The 27,024-nt window shown below is 34.9% G+C and overlaps 3 protein-coding genes across 9 annotated transcripts in view; 2 read left to right on the top strand and 1 right to left on the bottom strand.

Moving 5' to 3' along the window:
• The window catches only part of LOC111044266 (adenylate cyclase type 8), a 510,898-nt gene that overhangs the window by 248,950 nt on the left and 234,924 nt on the right, over positions 1 to 27,024 (bottom strand). For 4 of the 6 annotated variants that reach the window (XR_005572740.1, XR_005572741.1, XM_039439656.1 and 1 more), the window contains exons 4-5: positions 17,873 to 18,062; positions 1,763 to 1,889 (exon numbers count right to left, since the gene is read on the bottom strand). The exons of the other annotated variants lie outside the window; for them this stretch is intronic. Coding sequence is in view for 2 of the 4 variants with exons in the window: in XM_039439656.1 (XP_039295590.1) it covers positions 1,763 to 1,889; positions 17,873 to 18,062 (317 nt within the window). In the remaining 2 variants the exon portion in view is untranslated. The remainder of the gene's footprint in view (positions 1 to 1,762; positions 1,890 to 17,872; positions 18,063 to 27,024) is intronic. 6 annotated transcript variants of the gene reach the window in all.
• LOC120353992 lies at positions 5,893 to 7,234 on the top strand. 2 transcript variants are annotated; one of them, XR_005572742.1, is made up of 3 exons: positions 5,920 to 5,970; positions 6,072 to 6,131; positions 6,678 to 7,234. XR_005572742.1 is itself a non-coding variant. In XM_039439672.1 (2 exons), exons 1-2 carry the CDS (start codon positions 6,134 to 6,136, stop codon positions 7,001 to 7,003), a joined length of 342 nt encoding a protein of 113 aa, XP_039295606.1. In that variant the 5' UTR covers positions 5,893 to 6,133; the 3' UTR covers positions 7,004 to 7,234. The 2 variants fall into 2 exon arrangements, 1 of the variants encoding a protein (XP_039295606.1); XM_039439672.1 differs by having other exon boundaries at positions 5,893 to 6,149.
• LOC120353991 lies at positions 8,243 to 14,236 on the top strand. The gene is made up of 2 exons (XM_039439671.1): positions 8,243 to 10,463; positions 11,359 to 14,236. The coding sequence occupies exons 1-2, from the start codon at positions 10,359 to 10,361 to the stop codon at positions 11,719 to 11,721; spliced, it is 468 nt and encodes a 155-aa protein (XP_039295605.1). The 5' UTR covers positions 8,243 to 10,358; the 3' UTR covers positions 11,722 to 14,236.

Here is a 27,024-nt window from a genome sequence, read left to right as displayed (position 1 = left end):
GTAAGCAGAACACTTGTTTTACAATTCGGCTTCTAATTCAACCAAGTCCATAGAATTTTATGAGTTTCAAACTTCGTTAATCGTCGCTTATCTACGATTCCACATCACACTGAAGCTTCAGTTGTAGGCCTACCGGGTTACTAACATAGATTTAATAATCAAAACTTGTAAACTGAATATTTTGTAACTTCAGAAATGAAATTGATTTTTATGTTGAAAATATAGGATTCAATCGGACTTGGCTTAATTTTATTTCAACCAGGATTGCCAAAATATTCACTGGCCCTCATGACCAGCATTGCTTCCTACTTGTTAGGCAGTCTTATTTGAGATTACTCAAATAGGGTTGGTTACAGAAGGATTAACAGGCACAGCCCAAAACAGTTTCTTCCCCGAATTTCGATTTATACACTATAAATGGTCCAAAAAGTAGGTTATATTCCATAAACTCTGAAAATTCGGATATACTCTAATTTAGAATGATATACCATGTCATGTCAAAAAAATCAGATTATTTTGATCAAGTCGATTAAAAGTTCTAGATTAATATTTCTTGTGAGATAAGCTGATTGATTGCAAATAATTGAACAGCATAGCATAATTCTGTCTCTCTCCCACATCATCTGTTATCGTCAGACGACGAAATTATCATCTATTTTTCAAAGGATGAATAATTATTATCCTTTCCATGTCCTTCAGCTAGTTTTCCCAGGGATGAGACTTAGTGCAATCGAATTTTTATATCATAAACCCACTATGTTTCAAATTTCGTGAAAATCGTTAGAGCCGTTTTCGAGATCCGTTGGACATAATAGTATATTTCGCACCTAGAGCAGAGAATGAGATTTTTCCGGCTCGAAATCAATTTTCAAGTCCGAGGCCGTAGGCCGAGGACTAGGAAAGATTGAGAGCCGGAAAAACATGTTTGCCTGTGGTGCAAACGCTATTTTTCGCCACACACAAAAATAAACAATTCAAATATGAGAATAGTTGTTTACTAAGCACTTCCGAAAGCAGAAGTGGAAGGTGATAGCTCTAGCAAATTTGAGGTAATCTGAATATCAGGAAATTGTCCAAGTATTTTTATTTTTTAATCTGATTTGTGTAAATAATCTAAAAGATGATTTTTAATTATTGAATGAAAAGACTAAGAGATTGTCAAATTGTCAAATGTTTAATTACGTATGTGGGAGGTTGAGTTTATACTTCTTTATTCTTCCAAATGACAATAAGATGATATTATTATAAATGTTTTAATTATTGAACAATGAACACAAATAATGAAAAGTTTTTTGATCACCTTTCTTAGTTCCATGTTAGCGGTTGGAAAGGGTACTGAAACCTGTTCTGACGTCAGACGAGAGTCGTCTGCAAACAATGTCTTTCAGATCTACGTAGGGACTGGAAAACAGCTGCTTTCTGTGCAGTGTGGCGAAAATAGCCAGATATAAAAATATGTACAGAAATTGCTCGCTTAATTCAATAGTATTTCGGAAAACTAGATAGTTGAACACAAAAAGAAAATCGTGTAAAGTCTCAGACATTTGGAATTATTTTGGAATGTTTCATTTCGTCAAGGGAAAACTCGAAGGAAACTCAAACAAACAATAATTGGTGAAAGAAGTATTTAAATAGTGAAGTGAAGCTATCTAAGTAACCTCAAATAAACAATAGTCTAAGAAACATCTAGGCCTACAGTATAAAGAGATCAAGATATATGAAGGTTATGATGAAATGTTGTAAGTCAGTTGTACCAACTCACCAATATCGAAATCATCCAGATCTCCAGGAGAGTCCCCTTCCAAGCTACACGTGTCTGCAGTGTTACCACACACCGTCCCATCTTTGGCTGTTGTATCACTTGTTGGAGACGTGTGGTTTGATGGTATCTGAAACCAACATTATAATTTGTTTTCAACTTTTCACTAAGACTAATCATGAGTTTTCATCAAGAGGGGCTTTTACTATAATACTATGTACAGTAAGGCTCAACTTACACTTACGCGCCTCCGGTCGAGAAGAGACTCGACTCTAGTAGAGAGAATGGGCCATATGAATAAAGTTGAGCATTTGCTTATACTTCTAAAATATGGAGCATTTGCTTCATTTTCTATGAATAAACGTGAGCAAAACATTTTGCTCACGCTCATCGAAAAAATAGATTGAGTATTTGCTCAAAAGTGAAAGCTTACACTCAAAATTGTATGAATAAACTAGAGCATTTGCTCAACTTTTTAAGCAAATGCTTCAAAAAAGGTGAGTCTAGTCTATAGCAGCTTATAACCTTTTGCTCGTAGTAAAATAGCTCAACTAATTCGTATGAGGAAGAGGAAACTATACCAGATACGATCACAACCAATAGTTGAGAACTGTAAAACTCTTTTTAGATTCAACCATGTTATAATGACAGTACTGTATTTGATTTACATTGGTGTTGCCATCCTAGTCTATCATTCGACGCAGCAGATAGCGCTATTCTCTTCCAGCCCCGCGAAGTTTACAGATCGTTCTTCAACGATGTAGAAATATAATTAATTAACAAAATACTCCATCTCAATTATTAAAATTCATTATTAAATCATTGAGAAATATATTTCCTTGACAAATAAAATGAAGTTAATTGACCGAGCGAAGTGAGGTCTAAGATTCAAGTCGATTGTTTGGCATTTCTCTTAATGTTTAAATGTTTGAATGTTTAAATGTTAATATGTTTATATGTTTATATGTTTATATGTTTATATGTTTATATGTTATATGTTTATATGTTTATATGTTTATATGTTTATATGTTGTGATGTTGTGCTCCTGGGGGGGTTATCTCTTATGATAGAGTCCCACGTTATGAAGCTATTGTGAGAAGTTGTAGATTGCAATTCCTTCACAGATAATACGATGTTTCTGGTATTTATAAGAGCAGTCTCTAAATTCCCTCTTTTGCGAATAAATTCACAAAAAATTAAGGCCTTCCGGCTCGCAAAATTACTGGGTTCAAACCTCAGCTCTAGCTCAGTAGTAGAAACATAAATTTTATAAGTACAAATAATCACCATAAGATTCAAGGACCAGGTATTGATAATTCTTACCGCTGCTTCTATGAAGTTCTTGAAGAATACCCGTAAGGAAATTAAAAGAATATTTGATGACTGATTATCAGTAACCATGTACCACTAGAGAATAATCAGGACCAACTATAGTTGTTTCTAGTTGATTCTTAAAATGCTCGTCGTGAATACAAGTATTCACCAATATACCCCTTCAAAATTCCTTAGAACTTACAACGCCAGTTCTTGAAGCTCTCTGGATCCTTATATGATATAACTGGAACCTTATTAATATAATTTCTTAATATATTTGTTCTGGCTGATGAAATGAATATCATCAAAGGATGATAAATATTGAGTGCTCTGAATAAGGTTAATATTATTTGATTCTATGATTTTTAGTGCTGCTAAATATTTGTTGGTACCAAAACAGCTCAAACTATATAACACGAGATGAACTAGGATAAAATAAATTTCTACGATTTGTATGCTGACATAAAATACAAAATATATTCCCATAGAAAAAATGTGCATAAAATATTCGATATAACTATAATTCACTTAAATAATCTATTTTTAAAATCTGAATAATTATCACAGGCTTTGCTAATATTCACAATAATGAATTTCAAATTCACAAATATATTATATTTAATACTGGTACTTAGATTTCCAATCAATGCAAAACTCTGCCAATAAAAACCTGTTCGGTCTATAAGTTTGATATGATATACTTGTTTCAATTATAAAATTAATATTTAATAGATTAATATTCAAATATGAGATCTCAGGGCTTTTAATGTGAATTCGGGCAGTGCATGGAAGTAAGCTTCCTACATATAATAAATAAATTTATAAAAAGTTCTTGTGAACTATGTGATATTGTTCAACACGTGGTGACTTTTTATTTTAACTCTAATTAATTGGAATAGCGCTTTTTTATTAATTATTACCCCACTGAACGTAGACAAATGAGCTCATTTGGTTTGACTTATCACTCACTGACTGAAGTTCTGGATGTTCTCGTGGATTGAATTAATTATTTCCAATAATTAATTAGGTAGGCTCCTTTTCGTCACTGCTGGGCTAACGTGTGATCCAGATTTTTATAAGTTTCTTTCGAATTAAAGCTATTTTTATGGGAATCTTTACAATTACGAACTCTTTGACAGCACTGAGTTCACAAACAATTAACATTCAACAAACATACATTACATTTAAAAAAGGGTTTGGCTTAATAATTCGTTAAAAAATTTTTAAAAGGAATAAGAAAAAGACCCTAAACTCCATGTGCATCCTCTCGGGTTGGGATCTTAAGCCAGAAGAAAAAGGTTTTCAGAAAAATTTGCTTCTTCCTAGAATAATTCTATAAGCTACTCTCTGATTGGCCCTCAATTTAATAGACTCAATACAATTGGTTGCCTTGGGAATCAGGGCTTCCTCGGCTTTATAATAGAAAAAATTTAATAAAAGAAGTTTTTTATACAGATATATGGGGTATTTATCTTAAATTGAATTCATAAATAAATCGTAACATACGATTTTAATAGATAATACATTTAGTTTTTATATGAGTTTTTTATACTCTTGATTTATCATGCTTTTTTAGATTATAATAAATATTTATACAGAAATAATAGCTATTTATATTTCTACACATCGACTTCCTTTAGTATACATAATATATCCTTTATGAGTGAATTTTATATGATTCAACCGGTCATATGGGTTGATCGAATAATCAGCTGATTCATTCAGTATTGGTTCGGATAATTATCGATTTATCCAAGATCGACTAATTCTTTTCAAAACGTAAACAAGTAACTCTAACCTCAATGTTCATGCATTTTATTTTATTTTTTATTTTTGTAATCCGCCAATAATAATTATGCCGCTTTATAATTTTTTGATCTTACCAATGAGTTCTCATAATTATTAAATCACAATAATACATATTTTCTTATCGTTGTTGATAATGCTATTACTCCTAGTCACTAATAATACTTGATTTGAGTTGATTTACTCTTTAGATAGGTCTAACCTTCTTTCTAATTTTATAGTTCTATTACATTTTATTGGCTCATTTAGAAATATTTGGTGGTTTCAAATTACCACGTGACACAAAACGCCCTCTGATTTCTGATTTAAAACGACAATTCGAGAATATAATATAAATTTTATGATCCAGTTGGTTTTGGATCAGAAATCATATATGTTACAAAGTCTGCTAATAACTCTACTGAGAATCTTACCTCCTAACAATTCAACAACATATACAACAATAAATAAATTCAATTCAAATACATACGCCTTACATCGGCCAATCTCCTTCTACACACAATACACAATATAAACTATCTCCTCCTCCATACATAATATAATCTTTTTTCTAATCCACGCTCTGCCCTCAGGCCAGAAGCACATTTGAATGTTGGTGCAAAATCATTGCCAACCTAACAAACTGATAATTCTCCGACTTGCAGAGTATAACATATTTTCTCCCTCAACATAGAACAGTGACTTGTACATTTTCATTTCATTCTCTTGCAGAAATTGGGCTTTGTTTTCATGTAATGGATATTTTTAAAGATAATCTTTGGTAGGTTTTATCAACACGAACTTCTTATTCCTCTAATACATTGAGACTTGGGATTAATGCTTTTGGTGGTAACTATGCGGTTTGATCATTTGGCGGATAATTTTAATGATTTTCTTAATAGTTTATACATAAATAATAATAATATAATATTTTTATAATATCTCTACATGCAATTCACATTTATATGACACTTGATCTTCTTATTCGGGGTATCAACTTTGATGATTTAATAGGCATTGACTATTCTGGTTTTCGTAGTGTACAGCTGGTTTACGTTGGCTTCGGCTTGTCACTTGTCGCCATCTTGATGTTTCTTCCTGCTACATGAAGGTAAGTTGGCTTTTAACATTAGAAGTTATTTATTCTCTTGTTTCATTAGTAAGAAAGGTGGTAAAAAATGGTTTCTAAATTTTTTATTTCTTTATTTTCAGGTGTTGTTGTTCGAAGTGGATACTCGTCTGCGAATTAAGTTTATTGTTGGCGTTCGTCTGGTATGTATATCTTGTCAGGTAGGCCAATGACGTTTAACCAAAATATTATTGTTTATATCCTTATCGCTTATTGTCCCGATAATACGGCTTGAGATTAGAAATATTTTCCCACCAAGTTAAATTTTGGTTTGCTTTCTTCATACAACTGAACGGTATTACGTTCAGTTATGGCTGCAATTTTGTATGGTCCAGTATAAATATGGAAGAATTTTCTGGTAGTTTTTTCCAATGCATTGGATAATCTATGGCTTTTTAAAAGTATTTCATCTCCGACACTGTATTTAAATTGCTTGGATTTATTATCATGATAATGCTTTCGTGAGGTCGCTGACCTTTCTAATCTCTGTTGTACAATGTGACAGATGTCTAGGTTAGGATGAGTTAAAGCATTCGACGGTGGGAAATCTATTAACTTTTCAATAAACATTTTATTTCTTTCTCCGAAAATAACCTCTACTGGTGTATATCCTGTGTTTTCATTTATGCAATTGTTGAAACATTCTTCCAAGAACGGTAGATATCTAACCCAACTTTGATGTTTTTCAGCGCAGTACGCCCTCATGAATCGTGAGATTTCTGCCATGCGGCGCTCCACGGGGTTCGAACTAGGAGAATATGTGGAAGTTCGAGATATTTTTATATCAGCCAGGTCAAGTATTCTTTTCCATGGTTTGCTACAAAAATATGATGCATTATCTGATAGGATGCGCTTAGGTTTTCCTACTTGCGGAGTCCACTTATTCACTATGCAATTTGCTAGGACTTCCCCTGTTAGCTTACCGATGGGAAAGAACATGGTGTATTTAGAGAATGTGCATGTTAATACGAATATATATTTCTTCCCATGTTGTGCTAGGGGTAGAGGACCATAAATGTCGGCTGATACTAACTCCAATGGGGCGGTCGGCAATATAGGTATCATTGCTCCCCTGACTTGATATTTTAAATGTTTGGTTTTCTGACATAGGTCGCATGCTCTTAACACTTTGACTACCTTTTTGTGCATACCTTTCAGATAACAGGCTTCTTTTAGTGTACATATCGTTTTTCTTACTCCAAAGTGGCCAATTCTCTCATGCGTTTCCTTAATCACTTCTTCCGCTATTTCCTTAGGTATTACGATTCTCCAATTATAACCTTGTGGTGTGGTGCGGTGAAATAGGAATCCACGGTATCGCGTGTACTGTCGCAGGTAGTGGGGCGGTTCAGATGGTCCTTCCTCCAGTATTTCTAAAATTTGGGATAGCTTAGGGTCTTCTTTTTGCGCATTCTGAATCCTTCTGGGTGTTAGTGTATTCTTGTAGACTTGAGGTTTGATATTCTCGGGATATGGTATGCTTTCGTCCATTTCCATTGCGTAGCATTTCAGGTTTGTGTCGTTACAGTAAGTGGCATCTAATTCTCGGGATAGAAAATCGGCTGTTTGATTTTGCTTTCCTGGTAAGTGTGTGAGATCGAGGTCAAATTCTTGAAGAGCGAGAAACCATCTTGACAGTCTGTTGTGGTTTAATTTAGCTGTCTTAAAAAATGTAAGAGCTTTATGGTCGGTATTGATATAGATTTTATTTCCCAACAGTAGCGTGCGGTATTTTTTACAGACTTCTACTATACTTAATAATTCCTTTTCAGTAATTGAATAGCGTCTTTGTGCTGGATTTAGGGTTTTACTGAAAAAAGCTAGTACTCCCTTATCTCCTTCGGCACTTTTCTGAAATATTTCTGCTCCTATGGCGTAATCTGAGGCGTCCACATTTATGTAAAATGGCTGGCTCATATCGGGATGACTTAATACAACTATTTCAAGGAAAGCTTCTTTTAATTCTCGAAATATCTTCTCTTCTGCTTCTGTCCACTTCCATGCTTTGTTGGTAGATAATACGTGACTTAATTGGGCAGTGTAGTGTGACATACGGCTGTTGAAACGTCTATAGAATTGAAGAAATCCAATGAATTTCTGTAGTTGCTTTCGGTTGGTTGGTGAAGGGAATTTTCTGATGGCTTCTAATTTACTGCTATCCTGGGAGATGCCGTCCGGGGTGATGATATGTCCCAAATATTTGACTTGTTGTGCAAAAAATTCGCATTTTGATAATTTCAATTTGAGTCCACATCTGATGAGACGACGAAATATTATATCTAGGTGTTGACAATGGTCCTGAATATTTGTTGAAGAAATTATTCCATCATCCACGTAGAGTGTACAGAAATCCGTGACATCTTCTCCTACGGCTTGACGAAGGCAACGAATAAATATGGCCATGGCGTTCCTCAGTCCAAAAGCTAGGCGAGTGAAGCGGTAATTTCTTCCGTTGAATAAGAATGATAGATAATCTCTTGATTCTGCCGCTATCTGGATCTGCCAGTAACCTGCGCTTAGGTCAACCGTAGAATATACATTCTTCCCACTAAAGGTTTGAAGCACCTGCTCTATCTGGTCTGGGCTCTCACGGTCATCTTCCAAAATGCTGTTAAGTGCTCGCGCGTCCAGACATAATCTCACGGTACCGTCCTTCTTAGCAACACAAACAATTGGTAAGCTATATTGAGAGCTTGATGGTTCAATAATCCCCAATTCTAACATTCTGTCTATCTCTGCTATAGCTGCCGGGCGGTATGTAAATGGTATTGGATAAGATTTTCGGTAATAGGCTTCATGAGGTTTGACTTTGAGTCGGCATTCAAAATCTTTAGCTAGTCCTGGTTGTTCTGAGAAGACATCTCTATTTTCAATGAAAACCTTCGCAACACTGTTTTTTGTATCTAGATCCCATTCAGCATAACAATTTATCCTATCCAATAATTTTTCAAACATTTCTTCAGAGGAAACCTCTTTATCTATCACGCCGTCATCCTTCGTTGTTAAACTCAACACTTCAAAATGCTCCATGGTTTCTTCCATTTCATGAATTCCCCAAGCTCTAGGCACGCCTTCCATGTGGTATGCAAATTGTATTATCCGATTTTCTCCAGGATGTCTTTTTAAACTGAGAGGTGTAATAATTTCGGTGGTGGTGGTTTCAGGGCTTGCATGAAATTTCAATGTACGGAAATTCAAACAGGTTCGGAAATACTGTAAGAAATCAGCACCTATTATCATTGATGGACCTTTGACTGGCAACACCAGGAAAGTATATTCAAATATAACTCCTTCTATTTCCACTTCTAAGAGACATTGAGTGGTTACTCTTATTCTTCTGCCAGGATTAATACCGGAAATGTATACATTGGTAAGGGGTAGTATAGCTATTGCATGTTTATCTTTGATGTTCGAAAACATATCCTCTTGTAATAAACAGCATTGCGAGCCACTGTCAATCAGGGCTTGTAGTTTAGTCCCATACAATTTGCATTCGATATAAGTTTGTAGCTGGCTGTCTGATGTCACATCGGTGTCGTCAGGGTTTTCTAAGAGTGTTTCACGCTGATCGTCCGGAAAGTGGTGTCTATGTGGAGAGGTTTGGCTTGTTCCTCTAATTGGTAGATGAATAATTATCCTTTGCTTTGGGGGTATCATATAGTCATGTAGTTTTGGAAGTGCTTATTTCTTGATTTGGTGGTGGGTTGTTTGCATGTTGATTTTGGGTTGCTTTTGTTGTATGTGCTACTGTGTAAGATGTATTTGTTCGGTTATGATTTTGGTGTGTCTCACTTGGATTTTTGTGGTCTCTATCTCGCTTGTAATTATTTCCATTTGAACGATCTCTGCCATCATAATACGCTCCTCTATCCTGTTGTTTATTATTGTAATATTGCGATTTATTTCTAGAACTGTTTTCAAACGATTGACCTCTGCCAGTATTTTCGGGGTATTTTTGATATCGAGTGTTTGCTCCGGCATTTGACATTTGATTCTCACCATTATAATTTTTCCTGAAGCTGTTGCTATTATGATGAGGAGAATGATTGGAATCTCCTGTACGGTCATTTACCTGGCTGGATTCAGAAGTGACGGATTGGATACAGTGTAAATGTTCCATTAATTCTTTGCAACTGGAAATCGAAGATACTGCTAGTGTCATGCGAACATTGTAAGGAAGCTTTTTTGTTAATATATTCGCTAGTGATGTGTCCGCCAAAGATTCGTCTAGTTGCGAATTCTTACACATCATCTTAGCTACGAATTCAGTATATGATTGTCTGCCTCTATTATCATATGTGCATGATATAATCTCTGATAGTGCGTCCATCTGTTTACGTTTACTCCAATACTGCTGCAGGAATTGGGAGATGAAGTCCTCCAGGCTGTTGATATCTCGCATCCGGCTCTGGAAAAACATCAGCGGCTCGCCAAGTAGTAGACTGGACAGTTGGAAACGCCATACTAACCAAGAGGTGGGTATCAGTTCCTGAATAGCTTTTATTTGATCTATGAATGGTCGGGGTTGCATATGACGGTAGGAATTATCGAATTTTCCAAGACTTTGAAAAAGTTGAGTGCCGTTTACTGCTTCATTCGGTGTATACTGCACTCGACTGACCGGATATTTTCCATACGTGTTTCTATTCTGGAGACTCGTTCTTCATTTGCGATCCATTTATCATTCATAATTTTCTTATGTGTATTCACTTCATCATACAATCCGGTTAGCTTCAACTGCTGTCCGCCTATAGCATTCTCCAACATGCCGTATCTCTCACTTGATTTTGCCCCCTCCTCCGCTAAATTTGCTATACATGCCTGCACGTTACTTTGTTCCTTGACTATTTCTACTATTTTCTTATTATTTTCCTCCACTTTCGACTCTATCTCGCCCTTATTTTCTAACACCTTTCCCATGACCGTTCCCATGATAGCGGTGCCCAGCTCCTTACCCAATACGTCCACCTGTTTTTCAACTTCCTTTGGTACGTCATCCAACCGTTCATTTATTTGACAGGTGACATCATCTAGACGAGTTTCTAGCTTTTTGATAACTGCAGATTGAGTATCTATTTTTGTATCTATTATATTTCTCACCTCCTCCCTGAAGCTAGAAAATTTTTCATCCATAGCTTTGACATCCTGTCTGACTGTTTTGATCTCTTCTTGTAGGACTTTGGCATTTTCTTCCAATTTGTCCTGGATTATTTTAATAGTTTTGCTGTTTTCCCGGGCTGTTTCCGCTCCTTTAGCTTGTCCTGCTAAGAGTTGACTGAACATGAGTTGTATTTCGTTTGTAGACTCATTTGCCATAAGATTGGTAACATAACCGACTGAAGAGTCTAATGTTGTGTTGCGTTTTTCCAGGTTGGTGGCGGCTGGCGGTTGACTGGTCACGTCGGATGGCGACTGGGTGGCGGCACTCTCCGTTCCCTCGGCGATGCTTGGGGCGATCTGCGAAGACGCCGGTACCGGGTTGGACGCCCTCACTCCCTCATCTCCCTCAGCCGGACTCTCATCGGAATTAATCGCATCGACGACGTTATCAATCTTCGTAGAAGACAATTGGGCCAAGTTTTGCGGGTCGAAACTGATGGAGCATATGCTGCCTCCCTCTCTCTCTCGTGGGGTCTCCGCGACATTGTCCTGTGGTTGTTGATTGGCCGGTGTCGTAGCTACATAGTTTTGGGGGTGGTCGCTGAAGTAGGAGATTTGCGAGTTAGCTGGTGACTGGTTCATGGTGACGTTATTATGGAAAACTTCGAGTAAATAGCCAAGTGTGTTGCCAAGTCTCAGGAATATTAAAATGGATTCAGTGATAGTGCCTATTCTGGATAAAATTGTGTTGTGTTGAAGTTTCAAGTGTCATATACATATATTACAAAAAGACCTTCTAGTGCTACAGGTACGCTTATCAACATAGACAGATATGGCTTACAAATTACACTAATATAGTTCTTAAAATTTTAATTAGGGTCTTATCCTCCTGAATAACGATAGTATTATAATGCCTCAAATAACCTATACCCTGGTCAGCATACAATGTCTAGATTCAAAGATCAAAATCAAAATCTTTACTATAACTTTTATGGAAATTTCCATCCAATTTTCTCTATTATGAGAATTATGTTCTCAAACTCGTGTGATACAGTTTGTCTGTATTTATGCAGCTTGAAGAATTTTAATTTGAAGAGCAACTCAATTATTTTAGCCAGAACTTATAATAGATTATCAGATATATCTTGTCGAAACAACTTCAGTTTATGTTTCTTGCAGCTTTCAGTTTTATCAATAATTTCATTAATCATTGATAGTAAGATTGAGTAGGTAAGCTTTTCCTCATGCCCCACGTTGGGTGCCATTGTGTGAAGTTGTGCTCCTGGGGGGGTTATCTCTTATGATAGAGTCCCACGTTATGAAGCTATTGTGAGAAGTTGTAGATTGCAATTCCTTCACAGATAATACGATGTTTCTGGTATTTATAAGAGCAGTCTCTAAATTCCCTCTTTTGCGAATAAATTCACAAAAAATTAAGGCCTTCCGGCTCGCAAAATTACTGGGTTCAAACCTCAGCTCTAGCTCAGTGGTAGAAACATGAATTTTATAAGTACAAATAATCACCATAAGGTTCAAGGACCAGGTATTGATAATTCTTACCGCTGCTTCTATGAAGTTCTTGAAGAATACCAGTAAGGAAATTAAAAGAATATTTGATGACTGATTATCAGTAACCATGTACCACTAGAGAATAATCAGGACCAACTATAGTTGTTTCTAGTTGATTCTTAAAACGCTCGTCGTGAATACAAGTATTCACCAATATACCCCTTCAAAATTCCTTAGAACTTACAACGCCAGTTCTTGAAGCTCTCTGGATCCTTATATGATATAACTGGAACCTTATTATATAATTTCTTAATATATTTGTTCTGGCTGATGAAATGAATATCATCAAAGGATGATAAATATTGAGTGCTCTGAATAAGGTTAATATTATTTGATTCTATGATTTTTAGTGCTGCTAAATATTTGTTGGTACCAAAACAGCTCAAACTATATAACACGAGATGAACTAGGATAAAATAAATTTCTACGATTTGTATGCTGACATAAAATACAAAATATATTCCCATAGAAAAAATGTGCATAAAATATTCGATATAACTATAATTCACTTAAATAATCTATTTTTAAAATCTGAATAATTATCACAGGCTTTGCTAATATTCACAATAATGAATTTCAAATTCATAAATATATTATATTTAATACTGGTACTTAGATTTCCAATCAATGCAAAACTCTGCCAATAAAAACCTGTTCGGTCTATAAGTTTGATATGATATACTTGTTTCAATTACAAAATTAATATTTAATAAATTAATATTCAAATATGAGATCTCAGGGCTTTTAATGTGAATTCGGGCAGTGCATGGAAGTAAGCTTCCTACATATAATAAATAAATTTATAAAAAGTTCTTGTGAACTATGTGATATTGTTCAACACGTGGTGACTTTTTATTTTAACTCTAATTAATTGGAATAGCGCTTTTTTATTAATTATTACCCCACTGAACGTAGACAAATGAGCTCATTTGGTTTGACTTATCACTCACTGACTGAAGTTCTGGATGTTCTCGTGGATTGAATTAATTATTTCCAATAATTAATTAGGTAGGCTCCTTTTCGTCACTGCTGGGCTAACGTGTGATCCAGATTTTTATAAGTTTCTTTCGAATTAAAGCTATTTTTATGGGAATCTTTACAATTACGAACTCTTGACAGCACTGAGTTCACAAACAATTAACATTCAACAAACATACATTACATTTAAAAAAGGGTTTGGCTTAATAATTCGTTAAAAAATTTTTAAAAGGAATAAGAAAAAGACCCTAAACTCCATGTGCATCCTCTCGGGTTGGGATCTTAAGCCAGAAGAAAAAGGTTTTCAGAAAAATTTGCTTCTTCCTAGAATAATTCTATAAGCTACTCTCTGATTGGCCCTCAATTTAATAGACTCAATACAATTGGTTGCCTTGGGAATCAGGGCTTCCTCGGCTTTATAATAGAAAAAATTAATAAAAGAAGTTTTTATACAGATATATGGGGTATTTATCTTAAATTGAATTCATAAATAAATCGTAACATACGATTTTAATAGATAATACATTTAGTTTTTATATGAGTTTTTTATACTCTTGATTTATCATGCTTTTTTAGATTATAATAAATATTTATACAGAAATAATAGCTATTTGTATTTCTACACATCGACTTCCTTTAGTATACATAATATATCCTTTATGAGTGAATTTTATATGATTCAACCGGTCATATGGGTTGATCGAATAATCAGCTGATTCATTCAGTATTGGTTCGGATAATTATCGATTTATCCAAGATCGACTAATTCTTTTCAAAACGTAAACAAGTAACTCTAACCTCAATGTTCATGCATTTTATTTTATTTTTTATTTTTGTAATCCGCCAATAATAATTATGCCGCTTTATAATTTTTTGATCTTACCAATGAGTTCTCATAATTATTAAATCACAATAATACATATTTTCTTATCGTTGTTGATAATGCTATTACTCCTAATCACTAATAATACTTGATTTGAGTTGATTTACTCTTTAGATAGGTCTAACCTTCTTTCCAATTTTATAGTTCTATTACATTTTATTGGCTCATTTAGAAATATTTGGTGGTTTCAAATTACCACGTGACAATGTTTATATGTTTATATGTTTATATGTTTATATGTTTATATGTTTATTTGTTTATATGTTTATATGTTTATATGTTTATATGTTTATATGTTTTTATGTTGCGCATTTACGGAGAAACGCGGTAATAGATTTTCATGAAATTTGACAGGTATGTTCCTTTTTTAATTACAAGGTTTATACGTATATACAAGGTTTTTGGAAATTTTGCATTTCAAGGATAATATGAAAGGAGAAAGAAGCCTCCTTCATACGCCAATATTAGAGTAAAAATCAGTCTATAGAATTATTCATCATAAATCAGCTGACAAGTGATTACACAGATGTGTGGAAAAGCCAGTCTATTGCTGTATTTCCATAAGGTCTATAGTTTCAATCAGGTACTTGTGGATGAGAATACTGCGTGAGGTCTACTGTTCACAGAACAACTAGTTATTTTCAACAAGAATAAACATTTAATATTACATCGGATATACCAGTATCAGCTATAGTCTATAAAAGACAGTGACAAGGCAGAAAATCAGCGTTCTCCTATCTTTCTCCACTGTCATTTTAATGTTGACCTCATCATACCAGGGGTATATTGAATAAGTGATTCATCTCTCAACAGAAGTGATATATCTCTATAGAGATGGATTGAAGAGTGGCCTAACAATCAACATTCAATAAATGTGAATTGAATATGGTGCTATGCAGTCAGAGAGGCTGTATGGCTGTGGGAAGAGGAGGGAATATATACGGCAGTTGATTAGAATAACAAATTACTATGCTCAACGGAATATAGGTCGGCAGCCACCCATTCAACACTGCATACATGAATGCAATGGAACAAAATAAGGGTGGTGAGAGAGGTTGATGAAAAGAAAGATGAAGAAGAAGAAGAAGATGGAATGTGGAAGAGGGAACGGAGAAAGTGGAGAGGAGCGGAATGCAGAGAGGAAGGGAAACTGTGAAGAATTTTGTGAAGAAGAAGGTGGTGGTAAAGAGGAGGAATAAGAAAAGGAAGATGAAAATAAGAATCGGAAGAAGAGTAGCGGGGGAGGAGGAGGAGGAGGAAAAGAAGAAGAGAAAGAAGAAGAAGTAGAAATGGAGGAGGAAGATGAGAGCGAAGGAAGAGGAAGAGAAAGACGAGTAGAAGGAAAAAAGAAAGAGGAGGAGAAGGAAATGGGTAGGTATGAATATTATTGGGGGTGTGGAGAAGAGTAGATGATGTGAAGGACATTGAAGAACAACGATAAATGAAGATGAAGATGAGGTGGAGAAGAAGACAGCAATAACAGAAGAAGAAAGAAATGTAGGAGACGAGGAAAGAGAAAAGTATGAACGGCAAAGAGGGTAGAATAGGCGAATAAGAGGGGAAAGCGAAAGGAGGGGAAAGAGGAAGAGGAGAAATGAATGGAAATGGGGAAGAGAGAAACAGAGGATTATGCGAAAGACGAAGGAATGATAACAAGAAACAAAATATTTCAATAGTCTAAAGAGGACAGGTGAAAGAAGAAATTGGAAAACAATTTTAAATTTTTGTTCTTTGGGATGTAAGAATAAAGGAGAAAGAAGAAGATATCGAAAAGAGAGTAAGAGAAAGGACGAAAGGGAATGGAGTAGAATAAAACGAGAGAAAGAGAAGCGAATACAGGAGAGAGAGGAAGCGAAAGAGGAAGTGGAAGAATGGGGATGAGTGAGGTTGAAATATATAGGATGCTGTAACTGAGGCGTGAGACCTATTTCAATATTATCAATTGTGATTGATTTTCATTGCATATTGCTATCTCCGCTTCCAACCTGTAATAATTAATAGAGCATGCTATGATAAGGTAACGTGTCAGCATCCGTTCAATGGGTAGTATTGATTCTATTTATATGAAAGCTCATAGTTTGGAGTGAATCTCATTTCATTCATATGGAAGCTGAGAGCTCGAAGAGTACCTCAATATCTGAGTTTTGCATAAATAAATTCACTGTGGTTGAAACTTTTCAATATTCGATTCTGTGAAAAGTATTTATTTGTTATGTAGTGTCCTATAGTGAAGTTCATGTTACAATGGCAGTGGATCGACTGATTGAGTATTTTATTTATGTAGATTACAATATATACTGGCCTATACACTTATATACAATAGCTTACAATACAGCAAAATTATAGATGAATTTACATAATATAGACTAAGAAAATAACTATCCAACTTATTCAACTGCATTATGATATGAAACAAGTAATTTGGAATGACTATAGATAATATTGTTATGCATCTACATAAATTGTCGGAGCTTTGGACATATCAATGTCCATTTTTCGGAAACAAAATTAAAAATATCCTTCCCACTCTCTCTCCACCAAGTGGAGAGAGATAGGAGGACAGTGTTGCTGATTATCTGCCTTGTCACTGCCTTCTATCATAGAATAAAACAATCTTATGACAAACATGTGTAACTTCAACACGTATAGGTTTTCTCTGATTCCTTAGAGGATAGCTTATACCTATATATCTGATGTGATACTAACTGTTAACTCTTGTTTGATCAATTATATTTTATTCGTCGAAAACTATATTGTTCAATGGCTTTCATAATCGAGATTGGATATTCTGTCAATCAAATATATTTTCACATTGTTGAATAACAATCTGGCAAGGTTGCGGAGCTAGAAAAGGAAAGCACAATCTGCTTTGTTGAATGATAGATAAGGATAGCAACACCAATGTTATCCACCAATTTAACGTGGACCTAATGAAATTAAAATGAAATGATGAATGAAACATCAAAATCGTTCTTATTAAGTAGTACTTGAAATATCATTCTCCAACTTTATAAGGTGACAAATTATGAATCAGGTGAGGTAGTAACTATCATCCGGAACTCATTCATTTAGGATAAGGACAGGAAAATTGAACTGAAAATCAGGAATGATAAGATCATTTCCATTTGTGACTTACTCATAAACACCTGGAAATTGAACTGAGAAAATCTGGTGTGAATTATATCAATTTTCGTCAATTATATCGTCAGTTATTTTCCTTCCAGCTTCTTACACGATGACTTCAAAGAGCACTTCATTAGAGAAGATTTTTTTTCGGAGAAAGAGAACGTATATAATAATGAGTCGCTCATATGATTATGAGAGATGATAGTTTTAGGTGGTTTCCGAACTCACAAACTTGTCCTGGTGACTGGTGACGGTGAGCGTCGGGTAGGTTAGGTGGTGCGTGGTGGTGACGGGGGGTGCAGACGCGGTGGCGGCCAGAGGTGGATGGGTGACCGCTCCCACCAGGCTGCTCTGTTCTCTGGCTATGTTGATCTTATGTAAGGCGCGTACCCATAGATGGCGTCGGCTGTTGGAGCGCCTAAAATCACACAAAAAAGACAAAATATTGAGAATTAGAGAGTTTGAAATATGTTTCCTCAAAAATTCGGCTGTAAGAGCGCCTAAAATCACACAAAAAATACAAAATATTGAGAATTTGAGTGTTTGAAATATGTTTCCTCAAAACGTCGGCTGTTGGAGCGCCTTAAATCACACAAATAAGACAAAATATTGAGAATTTGAAAGTTTGAAATATTTCCTCAAAACGTCGGCTGTTGGAGCGCCTTAAATCACACAGAAACAGACAAAATTAAAATCAGAATCCAATTCAAATCAAATTTATTCGCAAAAAACTTCAAAACAAGATCTTCAAGAGTCAACACAAAACGCCAAGACTTAAGCCTAGTTCACACATTGCCAATTGGCGAGACAGTTGTCTTTGGACAATTGTCATCACGTGGTTGCGGATTGTCGGAGGCCAGGTCAGTTTAACGAGAAGATACGCGGCCAACTATTGGCCAACTATCGTTGTATTCTGTGCCATAGTCTACTCCCGGAGACAGTTGAATCTCGGGCCAATTGTCGGGGCAGTTGGCAAGACAATTGGCCTGAAGTCAACTATCACGCGGTCGACTATTGGCACGTCAGTTGACAGCTAAACATGTCCAAGTTGTCGTCATCTGTTGTGACTAAACAGCTGAACTGGCAAAACCAAGACAGCGCTACTGGCCTACACCGTTCACAGGGCACCAATTGTCGCGACAACTGAGATTCCGAGTGGTGGGGGGCTCGCTGGGCCCAATTGACTGTCCATAGTCTACTCCCGGAGACAGTTGAATTTCGGGCCAATTGTCGGGACAGTTGGCAAGACAATTGGCCTGAAGTCTTTATATACGAAGACAATAATTCCATGCCAGTCAGTTGCCTTATGACAATTGTCTCGCCAATTGACATCGTATAAACTAGGCTTAAGATCGACTGAAGGTTTCGATTAGTAGACGTTACTAGTGACCCCCTGGGCTGGAGAACTCGCTCATGAACTGTTGTATTGTAATCTTTGGAACCCGCAACTTTTAATTACACAGAGTTGATGAAAATTATGGAAACAGCAAAATATTTCTGTTAGAGGAATAATTTGACAGTAGGTTCCATTGGGGATCCTATTTGAAATAAAAGATTACTCTGTCGCTTCAACATCTTATTATTGACCCTCTAATGAGTTCAAAATGTAATATGAAGGTGGACAAGTGATGCATGATTTAGATACAGAGTTCCAAGAGAAAATGAATGGCGGAAACACATTGACATCTGAAGCTGCGTCTACACCAAAGAAATCTAAACAAAATGTTAATAACTTACTTAATCCTTATAGATTCTATTATATTGAACGGAACGTGACTAACACATATTCACATCATGTGTATAAAATAGTATATTTCGCACCTAGAGCAGAAAATTAGATTTTTCCGGCTCGAAATCGGTTTTCAGGAGGAAAGATTGAGAGCCGGAAAAACATTTTTTCCCGTGGTGCGAATGCTATTTTCCGCCACACACAAAAATAAACATTATATATATATATATATGAGAATAGTTGTTTACTAAGCACTTCCGAAAGCAGAAGTGGAAGGTGATAGCTCTAGCAAATCTGAGGTAATCTGAATATCAGGAAATTGTCAAGTATTTTTATTTTTATTCTGATTTGTATAAATAACCTAAAAGATGATGTTCAATTATGTGGAAGGTTGAGTTTATACTTTAATATTCTTTCAAATGACAATAAGATGGCATTATTATAAATGTTTTTATTATTGAATAATGAACACAAATAATGGATAGTTTTTTGATCAGCTGTTTTTTGATCACCTTTCTTAGTTCCATGTTAGCGGCTGGAAAGGGTACTCTTTCCGGCCTAGGCCGGAAAGAAACCTGTTCTGACATCAGACGAGAGTCGTCTGCAAACAATGTCTTTCAGATCTACTCAGGGACTGGAAAACAGCTGCTTTCTGTGCAGTGTGACAAAAAGTTATGTTCAATCTGATAGAATCTATAAGGACGGAAAAATAAACATTTTGTTGATTACTTTGGTGTAATCGCAGCTTAACCCATATCAGTTTGTTCATGTTAAAGTTGTGAATCAGGTTGTATATTAGCCAGCTAAAATCATGTGTCAGAGCTTCTGAAATCATGTAATAGCTCCCAAATAGCCTCAGATGTTATGGATGAATGATTGAAAAAACTGTAGTAATCGCATGCAATGACTTCTTCAGCTGACTAAATCACAACAATTTTTTTCCCATGCACTTTCAATATCATTTCTATATCCTGAAAAAGGACGAAGGAGTGAGCCAATTGTGTTATCCAATGAACTGGTCTTGTAGAAAGGTTCAAAGGATACGTGTCCAAATTTTGAAGCTAATTTGATTAATTCGTTCCAAAGTTATTGTGGAACATACAAACAGACGCACAACGACTTTGGCCTTCAGTAAATCAAAAAAGTGAGAGCACGATAACGCTCGTTCAACAAGTGTTTTGTTATGTTACAATGTTACTAGAAATAACTGCAATCATTGTTACATGCTGCAATATTAACATCGTGAGGTTGAAACTACCATAATTCGGAAGGAATTCTATTGCAAAGTTTATTGAAATAATGCTCAAACTGCAACAAATGAAATTGCAAGCATACTAATGGGGAAATCATTCCAGATTGAAGCGATCTCAATAATGAGGTAATTAGCCTTAATATAAGGGAATTGTTTCCTGGGGATCGTAGAGCTGAATTGAAGCAGCTGTGGTGAATTTTCTGCTTCAACTTATCAGTGGGAGAGAACTTAATGAGATTTGAAATCTTATTTGAAAATTGAGTGAAGGTAGGTGGAGACTGAAGAAAGAAACTGAAGTAGTGATGAAAGCAGGGGATGACAAAACGAAAGAGAGAAAAGATGGAGTGAGAGAATGAATTCAGAGAGTGAGAAGGAAAATACAGGAAGATTAGGTAGAAGAGATTTAGATTGGATTGGATTAGAGTTCTCTATCCATGTAAATTTTAATATTAATCGGCTTGTGCACTAATTTACATTGAATAACAGTATTGATAATTGAACGAATTCTATAAAGTTTAAAAAATTATGAGAATGAAGATTGAATGCAATTTGAAAACAATAATATAATATAATAATATAAACATTTACATAATTATAGCCTTATCTTTTGGACAACATTAACATTTTATCAAAATTTTTGGAGAGAAATAGTACAGGCTCAGCCTAGTTTTTCCTCCAATGTCATAATTGTATTATGATTATAGTATTTTGTACAATAAATGAATAATAAATAAATGAATAAATAAATGAATAAATGAATATTGTGATGTAAATACATGAATCGGCGGTGTTTCAACAAATTATTGTCGATTCTCTGATATAAAATAGTATCTTTCCCATTAACACACTCTCAGAGAGAGAAAGAGAGAGAGAGATTGATTGATTACCTTTATTAAGGGCGGAGTTAGGACTCCAGGTCCTCTCTGTCACACAACACTTTACATTCCATACAAATTAATGAATATTATAATAACAAAATCACGATTATAATAAAAAATTGAACAGAAAATCTAAACTTCAATTTGATAAATAATACAAAATAGATTTTTACAAAAGCATTCTGATTACAGAGAAAGAGAGAGAGTGATAGACATAGAGAGATTGATTGATTGATTGAGTACTTTATTTATGTAGATTACAATATATACTGGCTTATACACTTATATACAATAGCTTACAATACAGCAAAATTATAGATGAATTTACATAATATAGACTAAGAAAATAATTATTGAACTGTATATGATATGAGAAAGCAATTTGTAATATAATAACTATAGATAATTATATTGTTATGCATCAGTGAGAGAGAAACAGAAAGAGAGAGAGAGAGAGAGAGAGAGAGATTGATTGATCAATTACCTTTATTAAGGGCGGAGTTAGGACTCCAGGTCCTCTCTGTCACACAACACTTTACATTCCATACAAATTAATGAATATTATAATAACAAAATCACGATTATAATAAAAAATTGAACAGAAAATCTAAACTTCAATTTGATAAATAATACAAAATAGATTTTTACAAAAGCATTCTGATTACAGAGAAAGAGAGAGAGAGAGAGAGACATAGAGAGAGAGAGAATGAGTGAGAGAGACAGAGAAGGAGAATATCAGATTTCTTTATTTATATGCTCACGAAAACAAAATGTAACTCATGTATTAGCATTAAAAATGATTACCAATTGGAATAGAAGACCATGACGAATCTTATTAACTTACAGACTGAAGAGTTTCACAATAATATTGAGCAAAGAAATATGATGATTTATGCGAAAACTGAAGTATTACTGTAATGTTTTCACATAAAACAGACCGTTAGTTGTCCATCCTCCTCAAGAAGGGTATATCATGGAAGCACCCCTTCCACTTCAACACTTGACCGGGAGAGATTGATTGATTACTTTAATTGTGTACATTACAATATATACTGGCTTATACACTTATATATATATATATATATATATATTATATATATATATATATATATACAATAGCTTACAATACAGCAAAGTTATAGATGAAATTTCTTAGACTGATAGAATAATTATTAAATTACTGTATATGATATGAAAAAAGCAATTTGGAATAACTATAGATAATATTGTTATGCATCTACATAAATTGGCGGAGCTTTGGACCATATCAATGTCCATTCTTTGGGAAGTATATTCAAAGTATCCTTCCCACCAATTCACTACCAAAGAGAAGAATAGAATAGAATCGCTGCCTTTATGTTTTACCTAGGAGGACGGAGTTAGGGCGCAGCCGGCCCTCTCTTACACTTAACCCTCAAGAGAGAAGGAGAGAGAAATGGCGAGGAAGAGAATGAAACAAATATGGTGATGAAGAAAAGTAGAAAGAGTGAAAGAATGTATGGACAGACTTAGAATGGATGAAAATTATGGAACAATTGGACTAAGCTCTTCGAATTCAAAGCAGATGCGGGAAATCCTTGCAAATGAGCGGTGGGCATCGAGAAAATCTGAGAAAATCCGAGGGAAAATTGAGGAAGCAGATGGAGGTGAGAAAGGAAATCACGTTTTTCTGTGGGAAAGCGCTGACTCATCAGTTTTCGCAATTCTCGGCTACCACAGCGGCAATCATTTGGAGGATTTTCACCTCAACTTAGGAATTTTCATGGAAATGCGGAAAATTTGAGATTTGATGAATCAGGAGATGGGAAAATATGGAGACACAGGTATTTTCAAGGAGTTTTTCATGGAGAATAGAATATCTTGCTTGATTATGAACAGGATTACAGAATAATATGATTGTAATCTAGTTTTATACTAACTTATACAAACAATGTTTGATGAGTTGACTGATTTTTCCATATTTCACAGATTCTACATCTTCAGTTATATTATTCGTTGTTCTAAGTTTTTCAGGGTTAAGTGTAAGAGAGGGCCGACTGCGCTCCAACTTCGCCTTCCTAGGTCAAAAATAGGGATGTCAATCCCGGGATCCCGGGATCCCGAATCCCGGGATCCCGGTCCATTTTTAATACCTAACAATCCCGGGATTTTTCAGCGTCAATCCCGGGATTTTCGGGATTGTAAACCTGAAATTGTAAATCATATTTTTTCCAAAAAACAATTCAATATTGAATTCATTTACGGTGATGGATATGAGTTTTTATAACTAATTTATTGTTCTAAGTGTTTGACTAATCCATTCTACAGGCACAGCCTACAGTTTCATATACATAATATTGATTGTATACTGTACTCTTTATTGGCTTAATAGAATTCGCATTATCAGTTCGCATAATTGGCAGAATGGTTGTTATGTCTCTAAACGTGTTTACACAGCACCATAATTACCAGTCTAGACGGTACAATATTTGCAATAGTGCTGATGGCATTTCCTTGAAATGCATTCCGAACTTTGAAAAGACTTCAGAAATCAGAAATAAAAAAGCACTAAACGATTCACTCTCTGTCTAATTATTCCTCTTCTCTTTCTCTATTATAAGTAGAATATCTAGTTCAAGTAAATATTTTAGTTTGCTCTTCGAAATTTCATTTAGTAGTGTAGTGGTTCAGCTTTCGCGTTCTTTGGTCGGTATGGCGTTATGGTCTTACAAAAAGTGTTCTATTATATTATTAATATTATTAATTCAAGTGATATTAATTCACTTTACAGTATTTGACGTAATTAAAGTGTGAGCTCTATCCCGTCCTGATGTAGGAAAGAAATGCTCTTGTTCTACATAAAAAAGACTCTGATGAGTTATCTTGCTTTCCTCAGTTCTCACTATCATCTAGGATACAGTAAATTTAAGGTAGGACATGGAATATAACAGTTACTCCTAATCTTGAAAACATTTATAGAAATAGAATGTTCAATTTTAATATTATTCCCAAGTATTTTTTTTTTCATTTTAATGATAGCCTCTCCCTCTTTAATCGGCCCTTTTTCATCTACACACACTGTTACTGAACATGTAATTGAGGAGGAACAATTGGTAAAAAATGAATTAAACTGATTTTTGCCAATCCCGGGATCAGTCTCGGGATCCCGGGATTGATATTGGATAATCCCGAAATACCGGGATTGGAAATCAGTCCCGGGGATTGACATCCCTAGTCAAAAATAAAGGCAGTCATTCTATTCTATTCTATTTTAAAATGTTAATTATTTTCTCCGTTACTGTTGGAATTAATCCATTTTCGATCCAATTATGAACAATTTATCAAAATAATTGAAAATAAATCACATTTAATGACCCATAGTATTGTAAACTCATTCGGAAATACGTTCTCACTGTTTAATTTCAGTATACGTGTGAAATCAACTCCTTTTTCATATTCTGAAACGCTGTTTCATGACCTATTAAAGATGTTTATGTATAAAGCTGCAGTATCAGGCTATTATATGAACAGCTAGTAATATTATAATTATCTAGCTACTGTAAATAAAGCTGTTATAAATCTGACAGTTATTTCATTTTCAATGATAAATTACTACAAATGTATTGTTTCATAAATAGTATTGTTTCAAAAATACTATATGGACCAGTAATATAGTTATACAGTTACTGTAAATAAGGCTGGTTATTAATCTGACAGTTGTTATGTTATTTTCAATGATAAATTACTACAAATGTATTGGTTTTTACTTTCCTTGCCCTATTACCATAGGTAAGGAAAGTATTGCTTTCCGGAAAAAAAATAAGGTACCCGAATTTCTAAATTTCTATACGTTCTAAGGTCCCCTGAGTCCAAAAAAAGTGGTTTTTGGGTATTGGTCTGTATGTGTGTGTGTGTGTATGAGTGTATGTGTGTTTGTGTACACGATATCTCATCTCCCAATTAACGGAATGACTCGAAATTTGGAACTTAAGGTCCTTACACTATAAAAATTTCGATCAAATGCGATTCAAGATGGCGGCTAAAATGGCAAAAATGTTGTCAAAAACTGGGTTTTTCGCGATTTTTTCGAAAATGGCTCCAACGATTTTGATAAAATTTATACCTAAAATAGTCATTGATAAGCTATATCAACTGCCACAAGTCCCATATCTGTAAAACTTTCAGGAGCTCCGCCCTATCTATGCAAAGTTTGATTTTAGATTTTCAATTATCAGGTCTCAGATATAATTTAAACAAAAAATTTCTAGTGGAAACGATTGAGCATGGACATCTCTTCAATTAATGTCCAGTAGCATTTTCACCCAAAATTGAAAATAAGCTTGAAATTTGAGAAAATGTAATTATTCAATTGCAAACTGTTGGCAACTGTTGATTCTATTAAATCATTCACTATGAAGAGATAGCAGATCTCGTGTGTATCCAGCGTTATTGACCTGTCTCCAGCTGGCTCAGATCTTTGACTTGAGATGCGCGTTTACACTAGCGTCAGGTGATCTATTTTCATAACGGAAAGGAAAGTTGTGTGAGTGCGCCTCACCAGATGTTTATTAATAGTATTGTTTCAAAAATACTATATAGACCAGTAATATAGTTATACAGTTACTGTAAATAAGGCTGGTTATAAATCTGACAGCTGTTACGTCATTTTCAATGATTAATTGCTACATTTATGTATCGTTTCCTCAAGAACTCCCAATGTTTCATCTGTTATATCCTCAAGAAAGAACAAAGGAGTAAGTCAATTCCGTTAGCCTACGAACACGATTTGTATAATGGTTCAAAAAATATGTGTTGAAAATTTGAAGTTGATTAATATAAACTATTGAAAGTTATCGTCAAACAAACAGAAACGACTCAAAGATCTTATCAATAGCATTAGACTGAGGTTAAACGGAACAAGTATAGAGCTTAAGCACGAATTCTTCAGCACAGAACACATAGAAACAAACCGACATGAATTATGAGGAGCATGATAAATTATGTCTCCAAAAGTGTATGAATCCAAAGTTAGTTGTTCTCATGGTTTTACAGCTTTCAAACTGGCTTTATCCAGATTTTCTTAATTTTTGTTCAGAACAAGCATTACCTTGTTTGGTCTAACCCCAGCTTATGAACTCACAAAGGGTCGGTTTCCGAGATAGAATTTTGAAGTTCTAGACAGCTGGAGTCAATTAAATTATGTCTCCAAAAGTGTATCAATTCAAAGTTGGCTCTCATGGTTTTACAGCTTACAAACTGGCTTTATCCAGTTTTTCTTGATTTTTGTTCAGAAAAAGCATTACCTTGTTTGGTCTAACCCTAGCTTATGAAATCACAAAGGGCCAGTTTCCGAGCTCGGGATTTAGCTAAATTCTAGACTTTACACAGATGGAGTCAGAAAATTGGGCTTTCCAAAACTGAGTGTAGTCGCGGACCACGTTTAATAGTATATTTCGCACCTAGAGCAGAAAATGAGATTTTTCTAGCTCGAAATCGGTTTTCAAGTCCGAGGCCGTAGGCCGAGGACTAGAAAAGATTGAGA

The sequence above is a fragment of the Nilaparvata lugens genome, chromosome 13 (genome assembly GCF_014356525.2).
Source record: "Nilaparvata lugens isolate BPH chromosome 13, ASM1435652v1, whole genome shotgun sequence".
NCBI lineage: Eukaryota > Metazoa > Arthropoda > Insecta > Hemiptera > Delphacidae > Nilaparvata > Nilaparvata lugens.
Note: the sequence above shows the minus strand (reverse complement) of the source record. Positions and strands in the feature narration are given on the sequence as shown.

Coding starts and splice junctions, on each gene's coding strand:
- LOC120353991 (XM_039439671.1), top strand. CDS start 10,359: ATGAAGTCCTCCAGGCTGTTGATATCTCGCATCCGGCTCTGGAAAAAC. Junction 10,464..11,358: donor AACGCCATACTAACCAAGAG/GTGGGTATCAGT, acceptor GCGTTTTTCCAG/GTTGGTGGCGGCTGGCGGTT.